At 32.9% G+C, this 23,749-nt stretch overlaps 1 protein-coding gene across 2 annotated transcripts in view; it reads left to right on the top strand.

Annotated features, from left to right (window-relative positions):
- MED13 (mediator complex subunit 13) overlaps positions 1–23,749 on the top strand; it is a 91,659-nt gene that overhangs the window by 50,874 nt on the left and 17,036 nt on the right. For both annotated transcript variants that reach the window (XM_051994118.1, XM_051994117.1), the window contains 11 exons: positions 5,333–5,549; positions 6,817–6,898; positions 9,443–9,564; positions 13,030–13,120; positions 13,238–13,452; positions 13,748–13,944; positions 14,495–15,411; positions 18,143–18,310; positions 18,530–18,753; positions 21,397–21,586; positions 22,473–22,926. In XM_051994118.1, coding sequence (XP_051850078.1) covers positions 5,333–5,549; positions 6,817–6,898; positions 9,443–9,564; positions 13,030–13,120; positions 13,238–13,452; positions 13,748–13,944; positions 14,495–15,411; positions 18,143–18,310; positions 18,530–18,753; positions 21,397–21,586; positions 22,473–22,926 — 2,877 coding nt within the window. The remainder of the gene's footprint in view (positions 1–5,332; positions 5,550–6,816; positions 6,899–9,442; positions 9,565–13,029; positions 13,121–13,237; positions 13,453–13,747; positions 13,945–14,494; positions 15,412–18,142; positions 18,311–18,529; positions 18,754–21,396; positions 21,587–22,472; positions 22,927–23,749) is intronic.

The raw sequence follows: 23,749 nt of genomic DNA, 5'->3' as shown, positions 1-23,749 counted from the left end.
TCTTCCCTCTCTCCCTTTCCCCCTCCCTTTTTCCTGTCCTTTCTTCCTCTGCCTTAGATGCATCTCAAACTTCACATGTTCAAAATATAATCTAAACCCAATTCCTCTAAACTTCCCTATTTCTTCTTGGGAGTACCACCACCTCCACATCCAGACAGCCTAGGAGTTGTTAAAACTAGTCAGTACTATATAGCATTTTATACTCTTTGCTTTCTCTTCATTCATGTCACCACCATCTTGGTTGAGGCTATTTTATTCTATCACCTAAATTACTGCAACAGCCTTCCAATTGAAATGCTGGGTTTCAGGCCCCCCCTTTGCAATCTCTTAATAAATCTACCAAAATGATCTTCTAAAGCCCAAGCCTAATAATCATATTATTTCTTTGCTTCAGAATTTTTGTTGGCTCTTTATTACCTTTAAGATAAACTATAAACTCCTTTTCCTCAAACTTGAAGCTCTTAAAATTGGATTCTGGTCTGCCTTTCCAGTTTTAGTTCATTGGTTTCCCCTTCTGTATTGTGTTCCAGGAAACAGAATTATTTGCTTTCACCCAAATTAAAAATTCTTTCTCCTATCTAGTATATAAACTTTGACACTGGCTCTCTTTCTGTGAAATGTGTTCCTCACCTTACCCTGTTAAGAATTTATAGCTTCCTTTAAGGCTAGCTTATGGGAAGCCTTACTATATTCCTTAGCTGTTAAGTCTTTTCTTTCTCATGAAATTATTGTGTACATATTTGTCGGTTTACATGTTTTATATTATATATTCTCCCCTTTCCCAAATAGACTGTAAAGCTAGTTGGTGCAGTAGACCATGTACTGGCCTGGAGTCAGGAGGACCTGAGTTCAAATTTGGCATCTACCACTTATTATTAGCAGTTTCATCTTGGTCAAGTCGCTAAACTTGATTGTACTGGCAGAACAAATGCCTTCTTCCAAAAAGACTATAACCTCCCTTTAGTTTTTGTCTTAGCTTTGACATGTAGCACAGTGTCTTGTTCATATGTGCTCTTAATAAATGTTTTTGAATTGGATTTGTCTCCAAATGTTTCATTTTATAATTGAGGCATAATTTAGCATGATTTTTTTTTTAAACTATTGTGTTTAAAAGAATGAACACCAGAGAGAGTATAGCTGTGCTGAAAATTCATTTTAATTTCCCTACTTTGTGCAAATTATTAAGAAGTTAGCACCAGTTTTTGAAGACTTCCATTACTTTTCTTCCTCTTTTGACATTATTGATCACCTTCTGTCTTTGATATTCAGTCTTTCTAAGTTTTTGAGAACCCTTCTGGTTCTCCCCTCATTTATTAAATTGCTCCTTCTGTTTCTTTGGATCCTCATCTAGGTCACTCTTATCTTAAATGTCCCTCAGAACTCTGTTTTGACACTTTTCTTTTCCCTTCACATTAGACTTGTGATCTCATCAGTTCCCATGAATTTCATTATCCACATTTCTATGCTGATGATTCTCAGGCTGTCTATTTGCCCTAACCTCTCTGCTGAGCTTCTGTCAGACAAATAGTCCAGTATGTTTGGATAGTAGCATGCATGGAGATGATTGATGTGTTAAAATCCTGAAAGCTAGAAAAGGTCAGATTATGAAGTTAAATATCAAAGGGTTTATATTTATAAACTTTCAGAAAGTCACTTTGACAACTTTGTGGAAGATGGATTGAAGTGGGGAAAAGATATGAGGTGGGAAGTCTGATTAAAAGACTTTTAGAAGAAGTCTAGAAAAGAGGTGATGAGAGTCAGAACTAGGGTGGTAGTGAGTGGAAGGAAGAAAACTTATGTAAGAAATACCTTAAAAAAAGGAACTGAAAGTAACCTTTGTGAGAAGTAGATATGAGAAGCTGAAAATAACAGGAAGGATGATATGCTCTCAACAGTAACAGGGAGGGAAATTTGAAAGAGGGGTAGATTTGTGGAGAGAGATAGTGAGTTCTATGTTTAGACATGTTAGGTTTCAGATACTTACAGGTCATCCAGTTTGAGTAGCTGGTAATAGAAGGACTAACTCTCAGAAGATACTGGCACTTGTTATGTACAGATCTGGAAGGAATCTACATATAGGTGATGCTATCATGAATTTGAAATTGTAGATGGAGAAAGGTTATGACAGTATTGTGGGGGAATGGGATGGGGAAGGAGGAGAGGTGTCAACCATAGTAAATATATTGAAGCAGATTCAGAGAGACTGAGGAGGTAAGAAAAGTAAGAGGACTAGAGAAAAAAAAGACTAATGTTACTATGTAACAATAGCATTTTCTGTATTCGTTTGAATTAAATTGCTAATTACTAATAAATAAATTATTGAATTAGATTATTAAAATTTCTAACTATAGCTACGTTAACAAATTAATAGAATAGATGTAGAAAATATTCATTTCATATTGCAACAATTTATATATTGTAAAGATAACTTTACATGAGTGTTAGCATGGAATTGTGAAAAAAAAAAAGGCCAATCTTGGGGGTCATGAAAACTACTTTATTTTTATTATCTGTATTATGCAGGGAAGAAGATATTTATTACTATTTAGTTGAAGGTATCGTCATAATCTTTATCATATTTGCTGATAAGAAGCTGAATATGATAGCCAGCATATTAAACAACAAAATCAGGATCCAAAAATATTTCAGTGGATAGAATGAGTTTAATGAAATTATGTTTATCATTATAAAATCACCGTCTTACATTTCTTTTGAAAGAAATTAACAGTTCATGTTTAAAAACAAAAATAGTGGTTTACCCTGGACAAATAAAGTTAAAATTTCACTTTACTGTCTTAGAATGAAGTTGATGTATTGTGTTCAATTTTGGTCATGTGATTTTAGGAAGGCCAGCTAGATATATTGTCTAGAGAGCCCATCTTAAAGCTAGGATGACCTGAATCTTTGATGTCTGTGTCTGTCTTTATAATCTTGGACATGTTATTTAATACCTTTGCATTATAAAGTTCCTTAGTTGCAGCATATATAAATTCCATTAATGTATGTTTTAGTTGATTTAGTTCTTTTTTTTTTTTTTTTTGGTCCTTAAGTCTATGTAGTTGCCCAAGTAGAAATATGTCTCAATGGATTTATTACATCGTTCTACAGTTACCTATGTAAATGAATAGAGTAATAATTCTGGTGTTTCTACCAGAAGCTAAGAAAAAAGTGTGCTTTTTTGTTTTCTAGGGATTTTTCCCAATTTCATGAACATAAAAACTTTTTACATCTTGAAAATTTTGAGTCCCAAATTCTTTCCCTTCCATATCTTCCCACAGAGAAAAGATATTTTAATCCATTTGCTTTAATACTAGGTGAGGGTTCTGGGTTCTTTCATCCAATATAAAGCAAATAGATTAAAATATCTTTTCTCTGCACATGTCTGAGTATCAGAAAAAACTTGTGTATGTGATTAGTCATTTGTAAATACATAATTGTGAAATATTTGGGCAAAGCATTATGGTCAAATTGAAATATACATTGAACTATAATTAGGAGATTTAATCCTGACTGTCATTAACCAGCCCATGTGATTTTCAACAGATCACTTCAACTTTTCCTTATCTATGAAATAGAGCTAATAATAATTGTGAATATTTAAAGAACTAATGTTTGTCTAAGCTTGTAAGGAAAAAGTATTTTAAACATATTATCTTGTAAGATCTTATTTTACTTAATCTCTGAGAATAAAATACTTTAGAATTTAGGACATTGTTGGCGGAATCATGAATCCTCATTTTCCTTTGGCTTCAGTTATTTAAAAAAAACAAACACTGGCACTATTTTCTTAAAAGGAATAAATATCTAGTCTGAGTAGTCTGAATTGGAAGTTTTTATTGACAATGAGGTCTAAGCTGGCAGCCTGGGTTTCTGAATTCTACTTTGGTATTAGTAATACTAATACTTTTATAGGACTTAAATCTTCTTTTGCTGGGATCTCCTTTTTGTGCTTTGTATCCTTTCCTGGAATATAAGAATTCCCCCCATTTCATTTCATTTCAGTGTTAAGCAATATAAAACACGATATTAGAAACAAAGGGGCATAATAGGTTTTTATATTCATAGTTCATTTCATTTGTTCCTGTTGACATTTATGACTAAGGAAGCTAGAACTTCAATACTACATTTCACCAGTTGGTGGTGATAAAACAGTTTTACCAATTTTTAGGGTAGTGTAAATAATAAGTCTTTAAAATGAATCTTAATTCATTTTGCTTATTTCATCTTTACATATTTACAATATTTCATATTACTTAATTTAAGTAAAATAAATTTACTTGAAACAAGTCCCTTGATACTAAAGGAAGAAAAGACATCACAAGTAGCAAAGACAACAGCTTCCATTTGTGAGATGGCAAATATAAAAAGGTTGTCAGTTCTGGTTTTCACCCATTAATGTACCTAACAGAAGGATTTGAGACCTCTAGTTATGGAAATGTTCTGAATTCAAATAATTGTTTGACATTATTTGAATGTGTATGTGTGTGTGTGTGTGTGCGCGCGCGTGCGTGCACAAAAATGTTTGCATCCAGATCCAGGAATTTTTAGAGTCAGATTTTGTCTTTGACACTTTATTTACCTCTCTGACTCGGGGAATTCCTTAGTATTCTCAAGGTTTGCTAGAGGGAGTTTCTTCTTTTGGAAGTTTCTACGCCAGGGAACTCAGTTTCTTCCCTAATTCTATGAGAATCAATCAAATTTGTCCCAAGAGTTCTCATTGGGTTTTGCTTGTTAATCTGTACAGATAATTGAATTTTAAAGTTTTTGATATCATACTTAGAGCAAAATGGAGTACTTATGTCTATATTCATCCCCGTCATAAAACACCTAGCAGAATTAATTAAAAAGTATGTCTCTTTTGATGAGATAATGAATTGATACATAATTTTTATTATAACCAATTTGTGGCAGAAAATATGATTATTATGGTGTTTGGTACTATAAAATTAGGCCATTTTATTGTTTTTTTCATGGTTACTTAAACAGTGGTGTTACATACCTGACCACCTGAAAAGAACATTGGACTTTATTTCAATATTGAGAATTTCAGAATAAAGGTTGTCTTTCAGGAGACATTTTTAATGGAAAAAAGCTTAAATCAGATCTATGTTCCATTCCTAGCTTCTATTATTAAACTAAATTAAATTAATAAAATCTTGAATAATTTCTCTAGTTCTTAGTTTCCTTACCTCCAAGTCATGGTTGGTATTCATATGCCTTTAGGCTCTTAAGTTGAATGTTTCCAATTATTTTGGGGTGGGGGGGAAGTGGGAAAAAGCATATATTGATATAGTGAAACAAAATTTTCTAATGTTATCTTTATTTTGTCCAGGTTAATGGTGCAATGTAAAAAACCTTTAAAGGTTTCTGATGAACTGGTGCAACAGTATCAGAGTAAAAATCAGTATCTTTCAGCAGTAGTATCTGATATGGAACAAGAACCTGAAATTGATCCATATGCATTTGTTGATGGAGATGTGGAGTTTCTTTTTCCTGATAATAAAAAAGATAGGCAGAACAGTGATAGAGAACCTGGGAAAAAACATAAGGTGAGTGGATAAAATAATGCTCTGAAAGGGGGCTGATAATTATAGGGAAAAATTTTATAGTCAACTTTTATCCTTTTTATACTTTTTTTGAAATTCAGAGCAATTCTATCATTGCAAAGATTTTGTAAAAAGTGAATACTTTTAATTATATTTTTAGTGGTATCTACTATTAAAAATAATTTTGAGAGTTTGGGATGCTTTAAAAGGTTTCATATGAGAAAATCTTTGCCTTTTTGCCTCTGTAAAACATAATATGGTAAATTGGTCCAGCTTCATGGTTGGAATTAGAGTGTTTTCAGTTGATTAGGCCTGTCTCCTCCTTTTCCCTCTCACCCCCCCAAATAATTGCACCTACAATTTAGTAAATGAAAAGAACAAGCTTAAAAGTTCAAGGCAAGATTTGTACTGAGGTCTTAATGATGTTAAATCTAGCCATTGTCACCTTCTATTCTGATTAATAGTGCTGAAGAGAAATGATCAATATTCAGAGAATTAGAATGGAAATATACATGTGGAATCAAAGCTATGCTAAACATAATTTTAGTTTATTGCAGTGATAAAGAGTAAAATTCCTGGGTAATAGAACTATTTGGCTTGCAGCCCAGTTTTCACACTTAGTCACTGTGCCACAGGAAAGAAAATATAAAAACTACATAAATATTTGAATACCTACTACATGAAAAATCTTAGTGAAAAAACAACATAAGTTGATAAAAAGAACAAGGTCTCTAATTCAGGAGAACAGGGCTCTTGATCTGATTCTGTTACTAACTTGTTGTGGTGACATTGAGTAAGTCAAGTAACACCTGTATCTCAATTTCCTCATCTATAAAATGATCAGATGGAACTAGCTAATCTCTAAATTATTATTCTAAAGCAAAATATTCTACATTAAGCACTCCAATGAAAATAGAAATTGTTTACAGTTGATATAATGCAATTATGAAAAGAATGTTTATTTAACGTTTATGAAAGCATTGTTCACACTTGATACTCATTGTTTCTAGTTAGCTCTCTTTTAATATCAAAAAACAAATTGATTTCCACTCTGTTTTGGAATCAAGTTTATTAACCTATACATTTACACATATGTCTGCAGATCTACACATTTGATTTATTGGTATTTTCCTGTGCTTGTGTTAATCATTAAATAAATAATATGTCTTATTTCTAGAAGAATTAATGTGTTTCCTATAATGAATAAATTGATTGAAATTGGGCTTCTTAAAAATGAAAGTGATAATTGCTTTATCATTATCATTTGCAGGCAGAAGATGGGACTTCTAATGTAACAGTGTTATCACATGAAGAAGATGCTATGTCATTATTTAGTCCTTCTGTCAAGCAAGGTAAAAAATGACATTTTAGAATATAGTCTTTTTATTTTCAGCTTGGCAATAAACTGTGTTCACTTTTACAAAATTAATGCATTTAATAAAAAGGGAGGACCTCTGAATTAAAATATAAATTTTAATGCTAGGTTTATTAATATATTTATGTTGAGAGCAGTTTGAGATTATATAGCTTCGTGCTGGGTACATCAGAATTTATGCATTTGTAACTATTTAAGAGAATAAAAAATAAGAAATCTTTGAAGCCATTTTCCCCCCCAGAACGCAAAAAATCAAGAGGCAAAATGGTACACAATGAGCTGATCCCAGTTAGGCTGACCTGGATTTAAGTCCCTCTTCTAATGACATATTATTGCTGGGCAAATCACTTAGCCTCTCAAAAAAAAAAACACAAACAAACAACTTTATAAAACTCTTAAAAGTTGTAGACTAGTTATTGTTTTGTTTTTGTGAAGGGAATATCTACATTAATGAAATTACAGTCCCTCCCTTCAACCCCTAAATAGCTCCTTAGTAAATCAGACTACCTTCACTTTTATATTTTTTTAATCTGATTTGTTTAGGGTTAAGTTTTCATTTCTTTACATGTACCAGCTAGCTCCTTATTAGGAAAGCTATTTGCTAAGGGATCCCTGGTGGAGTTTTAGGTTATATGTCTGAGTGAAGCTACTCATAAGTCTTAGAAGAAAAGGTTAATCTGAATTGGAAAGTGAAAGTGTTTATGTACTGTATAGTAATCTATGAACCTAGGTAGTAGAGAGCTTGGTGTTATAAGAACATTTAGAGTTGTATAGCTTATCTTTATGTCCCATGTTTAAGGAATATGATGTAAATGAGCAGCTCTTTGAAGAGGGAACATAACCTAATCCCCTTGGTTGTCACCCCAGTGAATCCTTGAAGGAAATGCAAAATTGTCAGAAGGTGACTGGGGATTCTGTTCAATTCTGAAAGGTGAGGTTATCCCAGAGTTACATCTTAAAGGAGGAAGAGTTTTCATTTGATCTGCAAATAAAGCAAGAACCTTTTTTAGAAATTTGAATGAAGTAAATAGCAATCAGAATCTTATAAATTAGAAGAAAATTGGTGTTAAACTCTGAGAAGTCTTGACTTTAATGTCTTTATTATAAAAGGGTTCTTGATTTTTATATAATGCAAACATTAATAGATACTATTTTCAGATTTCTGTTTATCCATTGTGGGTGAAGGTGTGAACAAATAGACTCCTCAAATTCTTTAAACTTGAATTGTAGTAACTTTTACTATCAAACTGAGATAAGTAGAATCTTAATCTCAAAATTACTAATTTTAAAACTTGGGGATACTTGGTGCTGATGAACAACTGACCTGTCTGCTTTTGGCCTCTGACCATCATCCAAGATGTCTTGATCCTGTTTTCTGTTTGAATGTTTACCATTCAAATGTGCTACCTTTCTATCTTTCCTTCTACCTTTGGAGCTTATTATTGTACCACACTATTCTGCTTTCTACTACATCCTTTTATAGGCAGTTTCTCTCATGTACATAAATTTCCATTAAAAAAAAAAACCTGGTATTTACATTTTTAAAGTTTGCAAAAGCATTTTTAATACCTCAGTTCATTTGAGCTACCTAACTTCTAACTACCTTATGAGGATAAGAACCACACTTTTATTGCCATTTTACAGATGAGAAAGCTAAGCCTTACAAAGCCTTAAGTTCCCCATGGTCTGACAAATGAATGTTAGGTAGGATTTGAGCTTATCTCTCTTGATTCAAAGTCTAGCATTGTACTCATTATTCCTTATAGCTATTCTATTCCAGCTGGCATATTGGATTTTTATCTAGAGAATAATGACCTAAATAATGTGAAATGTAATGAAGAATATTTGGAGCACCTGGAATATTGAGATTGAATAGAGAAGACTTGGTAGGAGGAGATAGGTGAGATTTAGAATCATAGAATTTAGAGCCAGAAAAGAAATTGGAGATTATTTAGGCCAATATAAACATTTTTAAACATTGGATTTATTTTATAGAGCTCTAGTAGTGAGATTTAGAACCACCAGGTGGAAAAAAGAAGGGCTGTCTAAAAGTTGAATGTATTATTTCATGATTTGCTCTCCTAAAAATAAAGTAAGCAAAGATTGATATACCATTTCTCATAGGTATTGTCATTTAGAAAGAGTTCCTACATTGAGTGTGAAGATGAGACATGTTTAATTCCTGCCTTTCCCCTACTTTTTATTCTGTTATTTCTAGAAATTTCATTGTATTTGTGCTTTGCCTACTTCCTATAAGTTTTCTGTATCAAAAAAGAAAAATCTCATTTACTTTAACATTTCATTCTCAATGTTGGAAAATTATTTTTTACTTTTTTGTTGCAAATGATTAAAATAAGTAGCTTAGCCCACAATACCTAACTATAGATGTTTTAAGTTCAGAAAGTATTAAAAAAAAAAATTTAAGAACACTACCTGTAGTTTTTTAAGTTGGAGGCTTTCTCTAACTGATTTAAGTAGCATATTATATTATCAGTAGTACAATTTTTTTCATATATTGTAGATGCACAGCGTCCTGGTGGTCATGCCCGTCCTCCATCAACCAGCCTCATTTATGATTCTGATCTGGCCGTCTCTTATACTGACCTTGACAATCTCTTCAATTCTGATGAAGATGAACTAACAGTGAGTGTTGTACTGCCTTTTTGGACCATCATTTAATCTGGATTTGTCACTAATTTACTTGAGATTTGTATTTCTTTGAAAAGATTTTAAGTGTATTAGATTATTGAATGAATGAGACATTTTTAAGAATTTATGTGCCAAGTATTGTGGTAAGCCTAAAGATTTTAATACAAAAGCAACTTTGGATTTCTGTATACATAGGGGAATGGTGGGCAGAAAGGGGTATTTTGAAAATTAATAGAATGATGAGAGAATCATTGATGAACTCTGTCCACGGTAGAATTGATCTGTTCTTGGTTCAGAACTGTAGGGTTGGAGAGGGGATAGTATGGCACTAAAAGAGCTCTGTGGCAAAAAGGTTGGGGAAGTAATAGGGGAAAGGAAGCATGATGGCAAGAGCTATCTTGAATTACTAATCTAGGAGGGTATTACCAATCAAATGAAGGTATTATTTAAAAGGTGGTTATATATCTTGAAAGCAGAATGCTGAGTTGTTTAAGTAAGAAGTATGCTAATCGATTCCATATTTAATATTGTTTAACCTGTCTGATATGATTAATATCATATCTTAATATAATAAAATTGTGCTTTGTGATCATGTACTTTTGAATTAATTTGGCATTGGAGAAGTAAATTTAGTATTAACAATAATACCCAACAAAAAGATGTTAGTTCCCACATCTTAAAATTGATGCTATATAGAGCAGAAGCTTGTATAAATTGTTAGATAACAGGATTGTCTGATGCAGTCTTTGTATCTTAAGTTTTGGCTTCATTGTTTGATTTTTTTATGGGGGATCTTTAATTTCTGATGAGGTAGTTGTATTTATAAAAATAAATATTTTTACATCATAGTCATATATTTAGAACTGGAAGGAATTTCAGAAAGTTGGATTATCTAGTCTCTGAGATTCCTGTAGAAGAAGGAAAAAGACCCAAGAAAGTTCATAGGTTTGAACCCAGTTCCTCTTGACTTCAAAGCAATTGCTTTTTCAGCTGTATTAAACTATCTCTTTAGGAAAGCAGCCAGGTGGCACAATGCTTCACTGAGAGTTATGAAAATCTGAGTTTCAAATATGATCTCAGATACTTAATAACTGTGTGACCCCAGGTAAATCACTTCTCTCTGCCTTGTTACCTATTTTTTTAAAAAAAGAGGGGATAATTATACTTCTCAGAGTTGTCGTGAGGATTAAATAAGATAATTGTAAAAGTGCTTTGCAAGATTTAAAATGCTATATAAATGCTAGTTATTATAGTTAGCTATCCTTATTTTTTTTTTTTTTTATGGAAGAAAACCTATACATAAGTAGTTTAAAAATGCATGTTCTCATCAAGCTAAGGAGGGATAATCACTCTTCCTTTGAAATTGTGAATAGAAAATTTCATTGTTAATGGGGAGGAAGATTAGTGTTTTTTTTCTTTCTTATTTTTGAAAGTTTACAATATATTTTATTTTTTCCAAATACATGTAATTTTCAACATTCATTTTTGTAAGATTTTGTGTTACCTGCCTCCTCCCCAAGACAGCAAATAATCTGATATAGGGTAAACATGTGTGATTCTTTTAAACATATTTCCACATTTGTCATATTGTGCAAGAAAATCAGACCTAAAAGGAAAAACCATGCGAAAGAAACAAACAGCAACAACAAAAGTGAAAATATAATGCTTCAATCCACATTCAGTCCTTATAGTTCTCTCTCTGGATGCAGATGGCGTTTTCCACCCCAAGTCTATTAGAATTGCCTTCAGTCACTGCATTGTTGAAAAGAGCCAAGTCCTTCACAATTTATTTATCACATAGTCTTGATACTGTGTACAGTGTTCTCTTGGTTCTGCTCACTTCACTCAGCATCAATTCAAATAAGTCTTTCCATGCTTTTTTGAAATTGGCCTGCTTAAAATATTTCTTATGGAACAATAATATTCCATCACATTCATATACTGTAACTTATTCAGCAATCCTTAATTGATGGGCATACATTTAATTTCCAGTTCCTTGCCACTGCAAAAGGGGCTAGAATTTCATTCTTTAAAAAGATGTTGTCTACTTTGGCACACACTTAGACTATGAATTTAGTTCTTAGCATTTCAGTTTAGGCTTATATTAACATAATTTTAGAGTGTGTGGGATATAAGCCCAGTAGAAACACTGCTAGATCGAAGGGTATGCACAGTTTGATAACTTTTTGAGTATAGTTCCAAGTTGCTCTTCAGAATGGTTGGATCTATTCATAGTTCTACCACCAATGTATCAGTGTCCCAGTTTTCCCACATCCTCTCCAACATTCTGCATTATATTTTCCTGTCATCTTAGCCAATCTGACAGATGTGTAGCAGTATCTCACAGTTGTCTTAATTTGCATTTCTCTGATCAACAATGATTTGGAGCACTTTTTCATATGACTAGAAATAGTTTTAATTTCTTCATCTGAAAATTGTCTGTTCATATCCTTTGACCATTTATCAATTGGAGAATGGCTTGATTTCTTATAAATTAGACTCAATTCTCTATATATTTTGGAGATCAGGCCTTTATCAGAACCTTTAGCTGTAAAAATGTTTTCTTCGTTTATTGCTTCCCTTCTAATCCTGTCCTCATTAGTTTGATTTGTACAAAAGCTTTTTAACTTAATATAATCGAAATTTTTTATTTTGTGATCAATAATGATCTCTAATTCTTCTTTGGTCACAAATTCCTTTCTTTTCCACAGGTCTGAGAGGTAAACGATCCTATGTTCTTCTAATTTATTTATAATCTCGTTCTTTATGCCTAGATCATGAACCCATTTTGATCTTATCTTGACCACCCTATCTTTCAAGACTATATATTATTTTCTTTCCAACTCCTCATTGCTCCAAGATTATATTGCTAATTTGCTCTTTGCTTCCCTACCTCCATGTATTTGCTTATGCTAAATCTTTGTTAGAAGGTCCTCAGTCCCATACTTCTTAAATTCCTACCAATCCTATAAAAGCTTAATTCAAATTCTATTTCACCATGAAGTATTACATCCTCTGATGAAAGCCTTCCTCCTCATACCTCATAAAAATAGTCTTTTGCTTTGTAATTCTCTGGTGCAGTGGCCATGTAATTTTTTTTTTTTTTTTTTTTTTTTTTTTGCTGAGGCAACTGGGGTTAAGTGATTTGCCCGAGGTCACACAGCTAGAAAGTGTTAAATATCTGAGGCCAGATTTGAACTCAGGTTCTCCTGACGTAGGGGCTGGTGCTCTATCCTCTGCACCACCTCCCTGACCCATGTGTGGCCATGTAATTTTATAGTGTATTATAATTTGTTTGTGTCAGTCTCATCCTGCTGTTTGAAAACAGACTCTATCTTATCTAAAGTTGTATCTTCACTGTCAAATGTTTAACAAATAAATTATCAGTTTGAATTATTGCTGAACTGAATCACATTGAATTAAACTTTCATGTAAATTTCTGTTGTGTGTTTTTGATAGCCTGGCTCTAAAAAAACACTGAATGGCTCAGATGAAAAATCTAATTGCAAGGAGTCAAAGGCAGGGAATTTGGATCCACTATCATGCATAAGTAAGTTTCCTAAATAATTTGTTGCATTTTTAAATATATGAATTCTCAACTTAGTCACTTTTCATTTTAAACATTCTCTTGATATCTATTTTATATCAACATGTGTGTTTCTTATAGGCACTGCAGATCTTCATAAGATGTATCCAACACCTCCATCATTGGAACAGCATATTATGGGATTTTCCCCAATGAATATGAACAACAAAGAATATGGTAGTATAGATACTACGCCTGGAGGAACTATCCTGGATGGGAATAGTTCCAGTATAGGAGCCCAATTCAAAATTGAGGTTGATGAGGGATTCTGTAGTCCCAAACCTTCTGAAATTAAGGTGAATTTGTAAATGATTTTATGCAAGAGGAATTTTCATAAGTCCAAGTAGTGTTGTAGTTAACAGTACTAAGTTGTGGCACTTACTGTACTTTTTTCCTCTCAAATTTATTGTTAATTGAATTATTATGGTAGCATCTCTTTGTTAGAAAATGACTGGATTGAAGTTGGTAAACTATTTGTGGGTTTTTTTTTCTTTAATTTAAAAAAAATTTAAATTGCCACTCAAAATTCACTAAATATTTAACTCCCTCTTTTTGAGGTTCAAAAATTAAGTTTGAATTTTTATCTTATAGGATTTTTCATATGTCTATAAACTGGAAAATTGTCAAGCTCTGGTGGGATGTTCCATGTTTGCACCTCTAAAAACACTCCCCAGCCAGTGTTTGCCTCCTATTAAGCTTCCAGAAGAGTGCATTTATCGGCAAAGTTGGACTGTTGGAAAATTAGAGTTGCTTCCTCCAGGGCCCACCATGCCTTTCATCAAAGAGGGGTATGATTTATATCCAACATGTATGAAACTGAATTTTGAGAAAAATACTTTTATGAAATGGCTTTTTAAAAAGACTTTAACCCCTCCCAAATCTTTCAGGTTTTTAAGCTTCTATTTGTAGTAGCAAAAATTGTTAATATGATAAAACATTGAAAAAAACTTGTGAATAAATTGTATGACATTATGCATTCATTTCTTCCAAAACATCTTTTTTTTTTTTTTTTTTAGCATGATAAACTAATGGCATATTTTGATTCACTGCCTCATATCCTTATTTGGGTTTGAGAATCATCTAATTGCTTGTTTGTTTTTTTAAATAGTGTAGTCCTATTATATCTGTACAAGTTTCATATATTTTGAGACATTTGTAGGTGTTTTGATTGTGGTTGTATGTGAGGCAGCTTGATAGTGCAATTCTTGAGTTCAAATCATGCCTTAAACACTTATTATCTGTGTGATTTTTAGGAATGCCATATTTTGTGATTCTAATTTCAATTTCTCTCTCTCTTTTTTTTTTTTTTTATGAATTCTCCTTTGGGAAATGTTATAGTGATGGAAGTGCTATTGATCAAGAATATGGCCCTGCTTATACTCCTCAAACTCATACTCCTTTTGGAATGCCCCCAAGTAGTGCACCTCCTAGTAATAGTGGAGCAGGGATTCTTCCTTCTCCTTCCACCCCTAGATTTCCAACTCCACGAACACCAAGGACACCTCGGACGCCTCGTGGAGCTGGTGGGCCTGCCAGTGCCCAAGGTTCAGTCAAATATGAGAATTCAGATTTGTATTCACCAGCTTCCACCCCATCAACGTGCAGACCCCTAAATTCTGTTGAGCCTGCAACTGTTCCATCTATCCCTGAAGCACATAGTCTTTATGTAAACCTCATTCTTTCAGAGTCAGTAATGAATTTATACAAAGACTGTAATTTTGACAGTTGCTGTATTTGTGTGTGCAACATGAACATCAAAGGTGCTGATGTTGGAGTTTACATTCCAGATCCAACACAGGAAGCACAGTATAGGTGTACCTGTGGCTTCAGTGCTGTCATGAACAGAAAATTTGGAAACAGCTCTGGATTGTTTCTTGAAGATGAATTAGATATCATAGGACGTAATACTGAATGTGGTAAAGAAGCAGAGAAACGTTTTGAAGCTCTCAGGGCTACCTCTGTTGAACATGTCAATGGAGGACTGAAAGAAACTGAAAAATTGCCTGATGAGTTAATATTATTGCTACAAGATCAGTGCACTAATTTATTTTCACCATTTGGAGCAGCAGACCAAGATCCTATTCCCAAAATTGGTGTAATTAGCAACTCGGTACGTGTTGAAGAACGGGATTGTTGCAATGACTGCTACCTTGCATTAGAACATGGACGTCAGTTCATGGATAATATGTCAGGAGGAAAAGTTGATGAAACCCTCGTGAAAACTACATGTTTACATCCCTGGGCCAAAAGAAATGGTAAGTGTGCTAACGATGTTTTTGGATTTGGTTTTTTTTTGTTGTTGTTGTTGTTTTAACCTTTTGTCCTCCATATATTTGTTTGTTGTTCTTAGTATTTATTGGCTCACAATGTAAATTTCCTATTGGCTTACACATATCTTTAAATAAGAGATTATGGTGGGCAATCTGAAAATTTTCAAGGAGATTCAGACTGGCTTTTATTATTAGATACCTGTAGTACCTAATAATAATAAAAATATAACACTTAATTATATGGCATATATGATTAGATATTATAATATAAATTAATAATATGTGTGTGTATGTGTGTGTGTGTGTGTGTGTATATATATATATATACATAACATATAATATATAGTAAAAGTATAGTACCTAATAGGACTGGAGGAGGATGGTGTTGCCTTCTATAGTAATAGGGAAAGTAGTAGGAAAAATAATGATAATTTTTGGCTGTGTTGAATTTCCTACTGTATTTCTAGTTTGAGGTATCTGAAAGGAAGTTGAAGATTTGAGACTAAGATCATCAGAGAGATTAGAACTGGATAGATAAATTTGAGATATTACCAGCATAAAGATGAGAATGAAATATATAGGAACTGATGAGATCACAGATTAAAAGTAGAGGAAAGACACATACACATGCACACACATGCCCCTAGAATAGAGTCTTGTGGTTTATCCCCAAGGTAGTTGGTGTGACCTAATGGGTTTCCAGCAAAGGAGACTGAAAAGCGGAAGAGTCTTTTAACTGGAGATATAGATCATTAAACTCATAAAAACTGATGCAGTAACTGAGAGGAAATGTACTCCCAGGACAGAACTTTTGGCTATATCCACAAATAGGGATCTTACTATGTATGATAATCCTGTAAAAGAAACTGAGAAGGAGCAATCAAGACAGGCAAAAAGAGAACCAAGAAAAAGTTGTGTCATCAATACCTAGTGTGGAGATAATATCTAAGACAAGAGGATGGTCAGCAGATTTACAACAATCGTAAGGATTGAGGGTATGAAGAGGAATTTGATTCAACAATTAAGACATCATTGATTCAATAATTTAAGACCTCATTAGTAACTTTGGAAGAAAGCATTTTTCATTTGAACCATAGTTTACTGTTAAAGTAGATCTCAGGATTCACCTGCATGAAAGTCAATTAAGAGCTAGCATTTACAAAAGAAAAAAAAATGTGGACCTTGAATTGTTTTTATCCCAAGTTGGTTTAGTTTTGCTAATTTATTGATGATCAAAACTGGATCTCAGTTAAGAAGAAACTGTTAAACACTTTATTTTGTATTGATTTGAAACTATGTTTTAATTACAGTAATTTGCATTTTTGTTTGGAATAGAGGTGTTGACTTGGCATAGAAACTTTATGACTTCCTGGAGGTCCCTGACTCATGCCAATTCTAAGTGGACTAAGTCAATCACCCTCCCAGTGTTCTAGGCAACTCTAAAAATCATAAATTGCAGAAAAGGTGCTGAAGTGTTTTTATAGAAGAAATTTCTTTGAGTGGCATTCCCTGCACCAAAGAAACTTCAGATCTGGGCCCTATTCTCCCTGCTGTACCTTCCCCACACTCCCCTTCCCTCCCCCCAAAAAGATATCATAAAATCAAAACAGAAGTAATACTGAAATTCACTGAGTTGGGGAATTTTTTTATGAATTAAATCATAAAAAATAGTTATTTTGTGGTCTTATTGTAAAACATTGACTTAATAACATAAATAGGAAGTGATAGACTTTTGGATTGGAAATCCTGAAATATTTTGCTATTAACAAATTTAAGTCAAAGTTAAATGATACTGTTTTGAATGAAGGGATATTAAACTATTTGAGTGAAAGTGGTATCAAGCCAAAATTGGAAGGCAACTGAGTTACTTAGGGGAGAAAAAGAGTACAAAATAAAATCAATCATATCATGCTTATTGAGCTTTGGAACTGAAAAGGCATGATAATAAGAGTGGAAATTTACATTCTCCAACCTGATTGTAATTAATAATTTTACTATTTTGTTTTTTCCATTAATCATTGTTTTCTAAATGTTTGGGTAGGAGTGAAAAGGAACTAAGCAAAATTAACTTTTCCTAATAATAGCTGACATAAAACTTTAAAATTTACAAAGTAAACCTTCTCATTTGAATATAAATAGTTCTGGAATATAGATTTTAAAAATAGTACCATTGCCAGTTTTGCAGATGGGGAAACTGAGACTCAGAGGGATTTAGGAGTTAAGTGACTTTCTCTTAATTATGTAGTTTGAGTGGTACGATTCAAGATCATGTCCCTCCTCAGTCCAAGTTAGCAACCTTTCATTCTTAATGCATAGCATTAAAGGAATAAAATATTTATGGTCAAGTCACAAAAAGAAAAAGAAGCATGCACATGAGTAAGTATAGATTATCAGTAACTAAATAATTAAATTTTAAAAATTTGATTTGAACATTAGTATTTTGAACAAGTATATGAGATCATGTAAAATGAAAATTCTTAAAGAATACTTGTACATTTTAGTTTTATCAAGTATCAGAATTAGAGGAGTTGCTATTTTTGTTGTAGAATACTGGAAGAATTGTCTGTCAAATTTTCCCATATAGTTCTGACAGAAACAAGTTCTTTATAAGTAGAAATTTAAATATATAGTGAATGATTCTGCTGGATTTAACAAATTCATATTTTGTTGAAGTCATAGAGCTGAGATAACAATTCTTATTTTTGTATCCTCATAGCTGTAGATGTAAGCATGCAGTGTTCACAGGACATCCTTCGAATGCTTCTGTCCCTTCAGCCAGTACTTCAAGATGCCATTCAGAAAAAAAGAACAGTGAGATCTTGGGGAGTCCAAGGTCCTCTTACTTGGCAACAGTTTCATAAAATGGCTGGCCGAGGCTCATATGGTAAATAACATGTATGGAATTATTAATTGGTTAAGTGTCTTTAAATTACTGTGGTACTTTTATTTCAATTGTTAACAAATTAATTTTCTAAAATCTGTAGTGGTCCCAAGTAAGTAACATTTTAATTTTCAGTTTTGTACACTGCTTCATATTAATCTAAGGAATCAATTTCTTCTACTTCTGCATGTGTTCTTATTGTATTTTTTTTTTTTTTTTAAGGAACTGATGAGTCCCCAGAACCACTGCCAATTCCCACATTTTTGGTGGGATATGATTATGATTTTCTGGTGCTCTCTCCATTTGCCTTGCCTTATTGGGAGAGGCTGATGCTAGAACCCTATGGATCTCAAAGAGATATAGCATATGTTGTACTATGTCCAGAGAATGAAGCCCTTTTGAATGGAGCAAAAACCTTTTTTCGAGATCTTACTGCAATATATGAGGTATGTGTTCAAAGTTAGAGATATGAAATTTAAAAATATATAGTATCTTATATCTTTATGCTGCTATCTAAACCTAACCTACCAGGCAGGTGGTTCAAGTAGGATTTAATGATATTGCTGGCAAAGTGGGTTTTCACATTTCTCACATGAGTCTTAACACATTTTGTGATCTAGGCTTACTAACCTCCCTGCCATTTTGTGCACATGGCACTACATGTCCCACCTTCACATCTTTGCATCTTGTTTTATTTAATATTTATCTCAATGAATTCCCTTCCTTTCTCCTTCCATCATCCTCCAACCCTCTTGCTAGTGCCCTCCCTACTAAAACTATTACATATATCCCTTATATTCATTTTGTTTATAGTATCTATATACTTATATTGCATTTTCTCTCTCCATTTAGACTGTATATTCTTTGAAGGAAAGAACTTGTTTCACCCTTGTCATTCCATTACTATTCATAGTATCTGATATTGTGCTTATCTGATTTCATATACTTATACATTTCAACCAAGCTGGCCTTCATGCTGTTACTTGGACTTGACATTGTCTCCTGCTTCTTAATAGTATTTAGCTTTAAGTTCATATTTTGTGTCCTTGCGGAAGACTTTCATGCACTTTCTAGTTATTAATGTTCTCACGTTCAGGCCATTTTATATCAATTAATCTATGTAAATGTTGTATCCCACAGTAGAAATTCCTCAAAATCAAGGAGTGTTATTCATTTACCTTTATGCTCCTGATATCTGTGATAGTGCTTTTCTACTTTTTTGTTTTGACTTTTTGGTCTGGAACTGTATTCATATATTAGTGTAGAATTGTTCTACTAAAGCCAACAATGACAACTCATTTGTACTTTATAGTCTTAGGTAAACAACATAATCTGAGTGTATTCTCCAAGTTCAAAATTCTAGTATAAGTCAGAGGCTAAAGGACTGTAGTCTGCTCCTCAAGTCACTATTCCATTCCACCTTTACCTAAGATATGGTTAATAAATCTTTAAATTGAAAGAAAAACTGATCCATTGCACTCAGATTTGATCAGCTAACCATCAGATATTTCATAGTTCCCAGAAAATCTCCAGGAAAAGTAGAATAGGTTTAATATGACCTGCTATCACGAAAGCTTATAGTATGTATTATATATAAAGAATACTGTATTTATAACTGACAAATTGGCCTTAAGTTTATATTTGGGAAAGGGGTGAGGAAGATACATGAGAAATTATTATGCCAATTTTCATCTTGGTTCTGGCCCTGGCTGGCCATAGGTAAATCACTGTGTCTCTTTGAATTTCAGTTTTCTAATTTGTAAAATGACATGTTTTGATCCCAAAGTTAGAATTCTTTGTTTTTCTTGACTTGCTTCCTTACCAATTAGTTCAAGTATTCATCTTATCATTTGTTTAAATAAATTAAAGTTGGGAGATGGGCAGGGGATTGTTTTGTGCACACACACACACACACACACACACACAGAGTACTAAAGATTGTACACATACAATATTAAGGGTTGTATTTTTTCATTTTAGTATATTTTTATTTACCTTCAGTATGTAGAAAATATACTTAATATAAAAATATATTTAGATATATATAATATTAAAATCATATAAAATATACTTAAAATAGGTATTTTTTAAAAGTTTTAAGAGTATAGACAAGATCTTCAGATTGATTGTAAATTTCAAACATGTACACATCGTGACAAATTATATAGAGACAGTAAAAATTTCATTTATTTCAGTATAAATTTTTGTTCTTGCTACTATTTTGACATTTTAAGATAATTTTAGAGAAGGGGCTTGATATCCGATTTCATCTGTGTAGAAAATTCTCTGTAAAAATTTCTTTACTTTGGATCAGCACCTCTCTCACCATTTAGTTTTAATTACTTTAAGTACAGGGAAGTGAAATGATTTGCCCATTGTCATACAGCTAGTGTATATCAGAGAGAAGACATAAAAAGTCTTTCTGACTTTAAGATAAGCATCTTTATCTACTATGTATCACATTGCCTCTCATATTAAGGCTCTATGTGCTCATTTTAAATGTCTAGTTGTTTTTTTAATTGCAATCTATATCTGTATTTTGCAGTTTATTGTTTTCAAGTAATAGAGTATTGTAGGGCAGCTAAATGGCTGAGTGGAGAGAGTGCTACTGGGTCTGTAATGAAGAAGACTCATTTTTTAAATTCAAATCTGGCCTCAGACACTTAACTAGCGGTGTGATCCTGGGCCAGTAGCTTAATTCTGTTTGCCTCAGTTCCCTCATCTGTAAAATGAGCTGGAGAAGAAAATGACAAACCATGCCAGTATGTTTGCCAAGAAATTCCTAAATGGAGTCACAAAAAGTCAGACATGACTGAAAAGATTGAACAACTCATGGTATTGATGTAATTGGTTCCTTGCTGTTTAATTTTAATCAGTAATGTGTGGAACTTTAATTCTGAATGAGAGAAAATATGAATGAATCTAAAATTTTAGCATGTTATTTGTTACTAATCTTCTTACTCAAATGCTTTGGTTTCTCTTCAAAAGAGGCTAAAGAATTAACTTTGCCTTATTTTTAATAGATGCTTTCATAAAATTTGTATCTTTATTATAATGAATTCATTAGTCTTATTGTTCTCTTTGTGTAGTCCTGTCGATTAGGACAACATAGACCCATTTCACGATTATTGGCTGATGGGATCATGAGAGTTGGATCTACTGCTTCAAAGAAACTTTCAGAAAAGTTGGTAACTGAATGGTTTTCTCAGGCAGCTGATGGCAACAATGAAGCATTTTCTAAACTCAAGCTGTATGCACAAGTCTGCAGATACGACCTGGGTACTGAATTTATATTACTGCAGGGGATGGTGGAAAGGGAATTATTTGGGAATTACAAATATATGACATGCATTCTTTGATTATTGGGCCTGAAAAACATGAAGGATTTTTACTTATAATTCAAGGTTAGTAACTTTTTTAAAGGCAGCATGTTTACCTGAAAAATATCCAAAAGGGTTTAAAATTGAAACTGAAAGGACTTCATTCATTTATGTTTATATCAGTGACCTTAAGTAGCCTTATAGCAAGGCTACAGTTAGTCTTGTTACTCATTTTATTTTTTAATATTTTATTTAATATTTAATGATATTTTATTACTTGGCAAGCAAAAAATTAATGTATATCTCATTCCATATTTCCCCTAATGTTTGAAATCATATTTTTAGAACCTGGAAGGTATTTAGAAACCTTTGAATGCAAGGTCAGGCAACTAATGTTGACACAATTTAAACTTGGGTCATCCTGATTCCTCTTGAGTAGTCTATGCGCTTTGCCTCCTAGCTTCCTCAAGAAAACTATAGAAATATACTACATTCTAAGAATTTTACATAGGGGAGTTCATTTGTCTTATTCACCCATTAATGACTTCAGAATAATAACTTCAATGAAGTGATGTTTACACAGTGTTAAATATATAACATAATCTTCATCTTTTAAATTGATAGCCCTCCTCAGAAGAAAAAAAGGAAAGTTACTTATTTTTTTAAATTTCTCTTTTTGTGATAAATGCCAGTTTAAGTCTTTATAATTTTTTATTATGTTCTTACATATTATAGATGCTTAATATTTATTACAGAAAAAATGATTAGAATTTCTTGTTAACATGTTAAATGGAGAACAAAAGAAAATTAAGAATTAAATATACCATGTGCTCTGTTGCCTTTAGGTCCTTATCTTGCTTCCCAGCCATTGGATAGCTCTTTACTTACCCAGCCAAATTTGGTTGTCCCCACAAGTCAGTCTCTCACTACACCACCTCAGCTGTCAAATACTGGGAATTCAAACACTCCATCTGCCACCCCAGCAACCACAACTAGCAGCACTATGACTATGACTTCATGTAGCTCTTCTGCAGTCACCACAACTAATTCTACTTTGACTACAACTTCCTCCTCTTCCTCCTCCACCAACATAAACAGTGGAATGTCAGCTAATAAACAGACTTCATTTCCACCTTTTGGAAGCATGAACAGTGCTGCTGCTGGATCTATGCCTACCCAAACAGCTACTGTTCAGAATGCCCAGTTAGGGGGACAACAGCCCCCAACTCTACAGACTGCTGGAGTTTCTGCAGAAGCATCATCTGGTCCAACTCAGCTACATCCAGAAGTGTCTGAAAGGTAAAAAACCCATGTTTAGAATAAATTTTAGATTTTATTTTTGCTTTTCCCTTGGGAATTTAATTTTAATGAAAATTTAACCTGTAATAGTTAACACACACAACACTTAAAAATTTGAGGAGGGGTTTGTGTATTTCCTTATTTTATTTTATTTTTTAGGAACTGAGTTCTTTGGATCATAGTTTACCATATACTTAGAACTTTGCATTTATATGTGATCCCATTTAATCCTGTTTTCTCAGTGAAATTGCCTACTCTGTCATACTCACTCTCACTAAATTTTGTTTGTTTACTTACCACATACAACACCCTTGATCTTTTTTTCTTTTAATAGCATTTTGTTTTTCAAGCCCACAAAATGAGTGGGCCTTCTTCTTTGTAAAACTTTGTATTTTGTTTTGTGTTTCAAATTTTTCTCCCTCTGTACCTCTTTCTCCTTCTCCAAGAGAGCAAGTTTTCCAATATAGTTAAGTTAAATATATTTCCATATTTCGCATGCTGTGCAAGAATAAACAGATTAAAAGGGGGGAAAAATCATGAACATGGGGGAGGGGGGGAAACAAGCAAGTGACACTCATTTCACTCGGCATAAGTTCATGTAAGTTTTTTAACTGTAATCAGAGCTTTCAGCTTCCAAATTTACTGATAATCTCTTAATTGTTCAGTCTAATGTCCCTTTTCCCAATCTTCCTCCTTTTTGATCTTTCTGCAGCCTTTGGCAGTATCAGCCATTTTCTTTTTTTCTAGGACTTTGTGTCCTACTTTCTCTTGGTTCTCTTCCTACCTCGCTTGATTCCGGATCTGTTCATATCCATTAACACTT

This window comes from Antechinus flavipes, chromosome 4, assembly GCF_016432865.1.
Source record: "Antechinus flavipes isolate AdamAnt ecotype Samford, QLD, Australia chromosome 4, AdamAnt_v2, whole genome shotgun sequence".
Classification (NCBI taxonomy): Eukaryota; Metazoa; Chordata; class Mammalia; order Dasyuromorphia; family Dasyuridae; genus Antechinus; species Antechinus flavipes.
This window is presented reverse-complemented; position numbering and strand designations above follow the sequence as displayed.